The 10,193-nt window shown below is 33.2% G+C and overlaps 1 protein-coding gene across 1 annotated transcript in view; it reads left to right on the top strand.

Moving 5' to 3' along the window:
* Positions 1-6: 6 nt before the first annotated feature.
* LOC106102654 (tyrosine-protein kinase Fps85D) overlaps positions 7-10,193 on the top strand; it is a 42,772-nt gene continuing 32,585 nt past the window's right edge. The window contains exons 1-2 of the mRNA XM_013282195.1: positions 7-217; positions 1,285-1,475. Coding sequence (XP_013137649.1) covers positions 19-217; positions 1,285-1,475 — 390 coding nt within the window. The 5' untranslated portion in view covers positions 7-18. The remainder of the gene's footprint in view (positions 218-1,284; positions 1,476-10,193) is intronic.

Genomic DNA, 10,193 nt, shown 5'->3' with positions numbered 1-10,193 from the left:
TAAAGTGGTTTGTTATTTATGATGGGTTATGCATCGAGCGGAGCGGGGCGGGCGGCGCACGAAGCGCTGCTGGCGCGACAGGACGCCGAGTTGCGCTTAATGGAGACCATGAAGAGGAGTCTCCAGGCCAAGATGAAGAGCGACCGCGAATACGCCCTCGCCCTCTCTGCTGCCGCTGCTCAAGGCCAGAAAATGGACAAGTGCGAGGATCTCAATGGTATTAATTACAAGTAACTTAACCAATACACATAAACTAAAATATCCTTGACATTTAAAAGCGTGTGAAAGTATTTGTTATTTTATACCTGGTCATTTACCAATGTACCCTCATAACGGTTAATTTTAAATGTGCAGGACGAAATGGAACAAAGACTTTCTGGAACAAAGAAAACCTCTGAGTCGCTTAAGAACTATTGCTTTTAATTTATTTCTAGTTTCATAGAAAACTATGCTTTCTTGTTTTAATAAAAATCAACGTAATGCGGAATAGTCTGTAATATTTTGTTAGTAAAGTAAACAATTTTTTTTCTTGTAATCGTAAACGAAATCTGTTATGAGAAAAATATAATCTTTATTTATAGTCTATACTCATATAATAAAGAGAAATGATTTGTATTTTTGTATGTATTGAAATAATTTAAAAACTACTGGGTCGATTTCAAAACTTTTTTCACCTTTAAAAAGCTACGTTATCAGTGAGTAACATTGCCTATATTTTTAATTTTACACGGGCGAAGACGCGAACAAAAGCTACTAATGATGTAAACGGTAAATGTCAATGGAAATAAAGTTCAAGTTTAAATCGATATTGAAGCGTATAGGATTCGAACTTGCGATAGCCAAATTTTTCGTTTTCCTTCTGTCATGAAATATTTGTTATACAAAGTGATATCAAAATAAGTCATAGGAAGTCGGTCTCGACTGGGAAAACGCTTTACTAAATAGGCTACTGACATCGTTGTAAATTAGTAAATTTGACCGCAGAATCTGTTAGTTTTAACGAGGTATGCTATAATAAACTTTAGGCACAATAAATGACGATATTACTTTTGGACATTTGTATTGACTAATAAATAAAATGAAAACATGGTCAATAGAAATATTCGTGTAAATATTTTGGTATTGATTACTGAAGTTGTGAAGATTCTTTACTCGAATTTTTATAGTGGGTTTAAATGGTTTTTATCTGTATGAAATATATAATATATTTCATTATCGTTGAGAAAACATACTATATGTAAATATATAAATAAGCTTTATGGTAACTTGAGTTTATTATTCCAGGGTCCTTAATAGCGTCCGCTTGGCGAACCATGACGGAAGAGTGGGAGAACACCAGTCGCCTCATCAAGGCTAATGCGGAAGCCCTGGAGTCTCGGGCTTTAGACCGCCTCATCACATTGATGACAGAACGGCGGAAAACCCGCAAAGTTTATCAAGAAGATCATACCAAAATATCCTCACAGTTTACACAGGTATGTTTTATTTGTTAGTAATTTTATTTATCTGTAATGGCAACACCGAGATTCGGTTCGTGATAACGTGTTTGCAACCAAAACACTATTTTATACTGTATTTCTGATTACAGTTGGCAACATAATCTATGATTTTCTTTTCTATTCATAGTTTGTATCGGCATGCAAAATCCAATATTACGGTCGGTATTATGACTCATTAATAGTTGCTTTGAAAAAGGTACATCTTCAGTTTAAATAACAAAGTTTTGAGTACATTATAAAACGTCATAAAATAACTTTAAAACTATACCTAATAGTGTCTTATTAAATTAATAATTTCTGGCAGATCTAAAATAGTTTTTGCCTCGAGCAAACACTTTAAAAAATTGTTATATCTCATGTTCTTCGGGTACATAAAAGATAGAATTTAGTGTTTATTTCTATTTTACAAAACATTGGACTTCGGTGCAATAAAAAATTTAATGGTCTCGTGACTAAGGCATATTTTCATCGTAGTTCGACGCATAATCGTTCAAACAAAAGTTATTACCTTTGATAACGCTTACGAATCGGATTGGTAATTTAAACGCACTAGTTCCGTTAACGACCGGTCGGGTTGGTTTCCTTGTTCCCTCAGTTTCCTATCATTAATCTACAATTCTACTATTACTTCCATGTAATTAGGTCTTAGAGAACGGTGTAAGAAAGAAGTATGTCAGGGCCGGTTTGCTACCACATGGAGGTAACAGCTGCTTTTCCAACCAAAGCGAGTAAGAAATGTAGGTCAATCGCTCTTATCCAATGAAGCAAATGACTTACGGTACTTGACGAATGATGCAGCGACATCGATGATTTCTATAATGTGCCTACATCGTCATTCAACTTCAAACAAATGGTATCTTATTTGTTAACAATAATGTTATTAGATAATTTTGCTATTAGTTGAGAAAAAAAAGACTTTAGTGTTACCAGTTTTTAACGTATAACAATAAATAAAAAACAAAAATTAAATACACATAGAACCGTGAGAAATAACAACAATGGTTTTGTGATATTCAAATATTTAGCTAATACCCTGGATTCCATCGCTTCCTCTACGAATCGGACGAATGCCAATTTATATTACAGCTGTGACGTAAAGCGATTTTGGCGCCAAATACAGCTGTCATTAGTTAGTACTTGTCAATACAAACATAGAATAACTAAATATGAAGAGATGATATTTACCACTCTACATAATATACGGATACTTAACGTTTCATTTAGTTATTAGTAGTCACTATGAGCGTACCTTAGAGTAAATTTAATATAAGAAATCTTTTCTAAGGGTGTAAAACATTAATCGACTCGTGTGGCATTAAGATCATCAAACAAATATGTTTAGTCTTTGACAGGAAGAGGGATTAATATGTGAGGGAATGCGCTCAGGCTAATGAATGACGCTGAGTCCGTTGTAACGACCTCCAGGAATGCGCGTCTATCCTTGTAGAATCATAATGCGGGGTCCGCACAGATTGCTGCATTTGATGAGCAAATCCCCGTAAGACTGTAGTATCGATAAAATAATGTAACAGAGCTTTAAATTCGCCTATGGCAACTTAACCTGAACATTGACTCCATTCGAATAAAATCTTGATTATTTGTGTGATTGTATTGTTTATTTATTTGTAATTTTTATCATATTTATTACTTCAGTATATACTAAATAAAATTGTTTAACTTTTCATTAAATTCGTAAATAAAAGCTTTTGAAATGTCCTAGTAAAAGTAAGTAACAATTTGTTCGGTGGCTCACCTGTCACCGTTCGTTGGCCCTGCATCCGCATTGGCGCGTGCAACTTTGTTTTTTTATTTACTTTTTTATTGCCATTATTAGAAAATGATCGTAGTGGTTAATCTGCGTTGATTTGTCTTTTAAAATTAAATAATAATTCTTAGTTAAAACTCCATAGTCATTCTTTGCTATATTATTTGAAAAAAATAGTTCTAAATGTTTTGTTAATTTTAATACATGTTATAGTATATTTTCTTTCTATGTTTGTTATAAGAATTTTGTAGCTTTACAAAATACTAAAACAATATTCTAGTAAAATCATGGTTTTGTTTCAGTATCGTCAAAGTCGGTAGTGATTTAATTTTTTCTGGTGGTTGAATACGAATTAGGGTTTCTTCGTTGAGCTTTATAATGCTACTACGTTCTGTTAAACCCAGGGTGTGGTTACATGTGAGTCACTTAAGAACTGCTAAAGCAGGTACTGAAAATTCTCTTCGCGGCTGTCGCAACAACTAAATCCGGTAGACGTTGCGACGTTGCGTCGATGTGTCAACCGCATCTTATATTAGTTTCACACGAGGCTAGCAAAGTGAAACAGAGCAGTAGATACTGCAGTACAACAACGTGGCGACAGAACGGTACTGTTTTGTCAATAAGTCTGCGTTCAAACTGCACAGTTTAGTCTACTGCACTATTTACTGCTCTGCCCTTGTGTGAATCTAGCATTAAGGCGATGCCGCCGCTCTCGTTCGCCCGGACCTGGCCTACTTGAAATAAATCCATTTTGCTTGACATGTAGTAAACAGGGTTCCTGATTATAATGTGGACCCAGATTGCTCAAAATGGTACAAAATGTATTGTGATTAATTAATACTTTTATGAGTCCTCTGTACCCTACTAGACTATTACCTAATTGTTCGCGAAATAGAATAATTATTGTTAGGTAGGTCAAAGTATGAGCAGCAATATTTTGAAGACCTAAATATATTGGAGAATAACAAGTTTCCCTAATATTTCATTTTAAAAAGTCATTAGTAATACCGGTCTACTTATTTTAATAGTTACTGCTACCTCGGTTTTAATATAATTACATTATAGCGTGTTTATATTATTTTAACTATCAATACAAATTAAAACCGGTGTCAAATAACTTACATGTTACATTATATACGGAATTCCTTGTTTCGAATTTTCTATAATATATTTCCTGTTATGGTTGAGATTTAATTCAACTTAAAAAGAGATATTTTTATGCAGCTGACCAATTTGTATCCGAAATTATTTTTGCTAATTTCATTAACTTGGTTTCGATATTGTATGTTGATATTTTGTGTGTAGTAGTTTATATCTTTATCTCTTTCCTTCATTTTAACTAAAAAAGAGACTGCAATTTTTGTTAGTACAAGTCACGTCAATGGCATCCTGTTACTGGAAATTATTTAGTAATTACAATAGACGGGAAGCTGGCAACACTAATTATAAAAACGTCAATATCTCCGGCTGTTACTAAGCACGTAAACAGAGAAACTGGGGCAAAAGAATCGCGAACAACGCGTTGTCTAGTATTGCAGCTGTTTATAGTTGCGACCCAGTTTAAACGGCTCGTGGCAAAATAAACGGTGCAAATTGCACTATCCTTACGTTTAAATAAATCTGGAACGCATTTGATGTGAAAATTAAACCGAGAAAGATATTTTAGGTTAGGTAGTTTTGTAAATGGCGCCATTTTGCGAGTTACTTTTCCTTTTGAAGCTTGGTTTTTGTTCGATTTTTTTAATTTGATGACATAATATTGATCATTACGAGAGAGAAAATTTTAATTTAGCCTTTCCTTTTAATCGTATGAGAATAATTTCTACGGCGATATTTGTCTAATATGATGTTCATGATCTCGATGTGCTTTCTCACCTGATACTATAAAAAAGATAATTTGTTAGTGTTCCCATTACAAAAGTTTGATCTTTTAAAAAGGTGTTTGTGTTGTGTTGATAACATGAAACAAACGATTACATCATAACAGTAAGATGGCTATTTTGTCATTCACAGTTTTAGATCTGAGTGCACGACATTTAAACGTAAAAAATATTTGAATTAGTGCCAATTTAATGGCGACTCGGAATGTTGAGAATGAACCGTGTAATCGGGGTCAGCAGTACGACAGTTAACCTAACGCAGTAGTAATTAAATTGAATAATTACTTCGTTTACGCGATATCCTGAAATGTATCACATTTATTAAAATGTGTCTTAATTAGAAATCAAACACAGATATTGTTTTCGCCATCTTAAAAGCTATGAAGTTGATTTTTATTACTGGGACGATTGATTTTTTTGTCCTGTCGTTGTTTCAGCAAGCCAGATGTATTCATGGTAGGTACTGGTTGCAAATAAAACTAAATAATCTCTATGCTCGTTGTAAAACATGGGTGTTTATTTCATTAAAAAGTAAACAATGCGTTCTACCGTTAGTTTTATTAATAGAAAAACAAATATTATTACAAACTTACGGTAGATAACTGGTAGTTACGTAAGCATTACAAGTAGTAGATAACGTCACATCTATTTAGGTATATTCGCTAACGATATGTGGCACTATATGACCGGTTTCTAAACTTGCCAATATGTTTTCTCGAACTCCACTATCAAATATTACTGACCGGTGAAAGTGAAATCGGCTACTGAGTTGTGAAAGCCTCCTTGACAGTTGTCTATTTTTTATTGCGCGGGAAACTGGTTGCTTTTTTTTTGTATAAAGTCTATTATTTTCAATTGCGATTCGAGTGATTGGCTCGACGACAGACTATAGACATTTATTGGCAATGAACTCAACGATGGTTTTTGACAACTAGTTCAATGTGTTTCGCTATTAAAACGCTACTATACTCGTGCTATAGCAACTATCATATAAACAAAGGAACAGCAATCTTCGCTAATCTAAAAGATATTAGAGACGTTCAAGCAACATTAAAATCATTTAGTTAGTCACATTGAAGTACGTATTTGAGTGCTATCACGATATATGCATATACTAGTCGAATACAGTCACTTAAATAAAACCAGCAAAGGTTTATCCATGCAGTGTTTGAGTCAAGTCACCTCATAAATTAGTGTAACTAGTTAACTTAGTAGGAAAGGTATTCTTCAATTGTTTTTCGAGTTTAAGAATATGTTCTCAGAATTATATTTGAACAATAATGCAACATTGCTTATCTAATCAACAAAGCTGTGTTACAAATTCATTTGCTGTCTCATATCTAGTTAATATTAGAGACGCACTGAAAACAAGCATAGTATGTCACTAATGATCTCATTAGTAAAGTATTCGTAGAATAACATCAATGAGAACTATTAATAATGATGGCTTTATCAACAATGCACTTGTGAGTCAAGAAACTTCAATGTATACTTTATGCACCGGAATTTCCTTTACCTTACGATAACTGCTATCTGTGTTTTTATCATAAGAAGCTATGTATAGTTAAGCTGGTTCAAGATAATACGGTATTCATGATTTTGAAGTACAAAAGCTACTTAAGACAATGTGTTCTTCAACTTGCACACGAAAAATCGAGTTGCCTTATTATTTTTTTACCTAAAAAATTGTTGTGTTTTATATATTATTATTATTCAACACTAGATATTTATACAATTCTTTCCCATGGTTTGCAAATCTAGAAAATACTCATATAAGAAAAACAAATATATTTATGTTCACATTTTTGCGACATAAATAAAATGAATCCAAAAAGACTAACTGGACACAAAAGTAGTATAGTAGTTATCAGATATCTTTGCTGCTCTTTGAGCGAGTTGCTACAATTTTAAGAATAACAGGCCATAGAGGGATGATGACGGTGGGTACCGTGATGGACGCCAATGACATTAGCAGCCGAGATATTAGAAAAGAACTATATCTAGTAAGACCACCTTAAAATCTACAATTTGCAATTCATTGTATAATTTTTGTTTACGTGCATCGAGTATTATTTAATGAAATAATAGTCTAAAAATGTAACGTATTATAAGTGCAGAAAGTGTTCTATATTACGTTAATTCCGTGATTATGCAAAGAATGTTTGTATTGTTTAAAGTTCATTGTATCGCATCATTCTTGACCCTCGCCAGTTCAGTTCCCACGGCACTGTTGTGTTTTAATGCACCCATGCTTGTGTTTCACAATGGAACATTTATTGCACATTTTATTTATAGCGAAACCATATAGGTTACTGTTAATTAGTGCAGCCATTTTTAGAAACACAAAGAAATAGGTTAACTCGAGCTATTTCAATCAACTGTTTACAAGGAAATTTCTTTATTAGATGGGGTGGATATTACGTATTCTCGATTTTAGTAAAATAAAGAAATTTAATGCAGTAAAAACTCACGTTTAAACCATTACATCTATACATATAATAAAATTGGTGTGTCTGTAATATAAAAAGAAAAATTCCAGATTTCGGGAAAATGATGTATTTGCATTGCTGATAACGAAAATCGCATTTCAAAACATTTTGTCTGTCTATCCACAAGCCGCATTTGTTCCGGGTAATCTCCGAAACGGCTGGGCCGATTTCGACAAGACTTTTACTGAAGGGTAGTTGACATAGACGGGCATATTATAGGCAACTTTTTCAAATTCCGCGCTGTCGAAATAACGCAACGGGTTATTGAAATTAGCGCTAACGAAGTTTGCTCGTTGATTAACAACATATTCGAGCTAGTTTTCTTAAATACCACTAATACAAATAATTCTTTCATGTTTGTATTTCATTTACAATTTTAAAATAAGAAACACGAATCAATCAAACAAAAACATGTATTTCTAAAACAAGCTGTGTTTGTTTGCACAACTGTTGACAAGTTAACTCGCCCCTACTTTACTGACCTCGTTACTGCGACCTCAGCTGCCACATCAGCAAAGCGTACCACATCTAGTGCAAATGACATTTTGATTGCCAATACATCATTGTTGTTTATCGAAAACAATATTGACTAATCTCTTTAAAGATTATTCATTGTTTTAAAGATGATTGTCGTAGGCGTTTTGATACATAAAATGTTTTGTAATTAAATTTTTAGGTAAATTGTAATTAATTCTATATGTGTTGTTGTATTTAAAATTATAGTAAATATTTTGTATTTTAGTCGTTTTGAATTTTTTATATTAAAAAAAAAAACAGTTTTATAATTTTTTTATTAAGAAAAAGAAATGACACGAGATCGTGTCCGAGCATCGTGATTATTTTGGTGGTGTATGTATTTACATAATAAAATATTTGCTTAATGATTACATGAAATTTAAAAATTAGCAAATAACCAGTTTTATTTCGCAATCCGCGTGTTTAACCGTTAACTTATAAAAAATCTTTGAAATTTAGCACCAAATAACTTACAAAGAATCAAACTTTACAATGTAGTAGAAATAAAGGCGGTTATATTTCAAAGATACTCCATATTTAAGCGTATAGAGAAATAAGACTTCCGAGAAGTAACTTATAAATAAACTGTTAATAAGCCGTATCCTTTGTTATAGTTCGCCGTTTTGCGAATAAGCGAGGAACACCGGTTTTAGTTTTACCAGACGCCGATAGACATGGACCTAGGGTTGCCACCTCTAAGAGTTTACAAGACTGCATGTATGGCAACGATATCTTCGGGTTAAAGTTGCTGGCTGTTTTTTTCATTGTCCGATAAGGTAGGCTGGCGATTTTTTTTTGTACTTTTCCTCGTGTTAAAAGTTGGCAACCCTACCCGGACCTGTTATTTGCGTCAGACTCAGACACCGTGTGCCTCATCTATTGGTAACTCTACACTATCCTCATCTCGTGTGAACGTTATCCTTTGAACGACCGCCCGAGCGTAACCCGTTTGTGTCAAAAAATAAATCCATTTTAGATCTTACGTAACACTGTTATTAGGCGGGAAATTCAATAATTTATAGCTTTGGAATAAAATAATAGTATTTTACAATTATTATTCTACAATAACCTGTCTTAATCATGACGTAAAAGTGAATGGTTTAAGGACGTTCGCAATCAACCAGATTGACGACTAAAAAGGACCTTTGTTCATATATCCACTTTAATATGACTTTCACTTGTGAAACATACACATTATCACAGTATCTCACTAATATTATAAATGCGAAAGTTTAGATAGATAAAGAAGATAGAAACGTCCATCTTATGTAGCCTCAACGGCTGAACGGATTTCGGTGAAATTTGGTACAGATATAGTCTGGAAGAACACATAGGCTACTCACTTTTTTTTTTAATTTCACGCGAACGAAGTCGCGAGCGAAAGCTAGTTTGTCATAAATATTACAAGCAGACGTCTCGCAGCTCTGTTTGAACCTGATGTAATGTACGTTTTAAACTAGAATCATCTGAATGCATTTCGTTACATAAAAGAGAGAAGAGATAGAACTTGCGAGGAGTAAAAGAGTGACGTATAAACAACATAACTTTATAGAGTAAAATTCATATTTAAATGTCTAATCCAGTCATAAATTTCATAATAGAGAAAGTAAACATAAAACAACGGCCGTTACGATTGAATAATCACATTATACTTAGACCTCAAGTTTATATATGTTTGGAATGAAAGTTGTTAGTATCTAGCGTCGTCTGTATTTTATTGGCAGTTTGCGTCAGCTAGAGATTATAATTTGAGCGTGTCTGGTACGAAAATAAACCACAACTGCGAACCACTATACTATTCGCCTGTCCTTTTATCGTTAACAAGAGTTCACTCCTGCCTTTGCTTTGTTTATTTTATAATTTATAATCATTAATTTCTTATTTCACAACGAAAGCTTTTTAGTTGAAGGTGGAAAAATTTTATCCGCTTGGTAGTTACGCGAAACCTAAAACATTGAAGTTCTCCGTTTCATAGTTGAATTAATATTTGTTGGAAAAATAACGTGAATTTAATATTTGTTGGCTAAGTAAATATTATAATTTT

The sequence above is a fragment of the Papilio polytes genome, unplaced genomic scaffold (assembly GCF_000836215.1).
Source record: "Papilio polytes unplaced genomic scaffold, Ppol_1.0 DF823912.1, whole genome shotgun sequence".
Classification (NCBI taxonomy): Eukaryota; Metazoa; Arthropoda; class Insecta; order Lepidoptera; family Papilionidae; genus Papilio; species Papilio polytes.
This window is presented reverse-complemented; position numbering and strand designations above follow the sequence as displayed.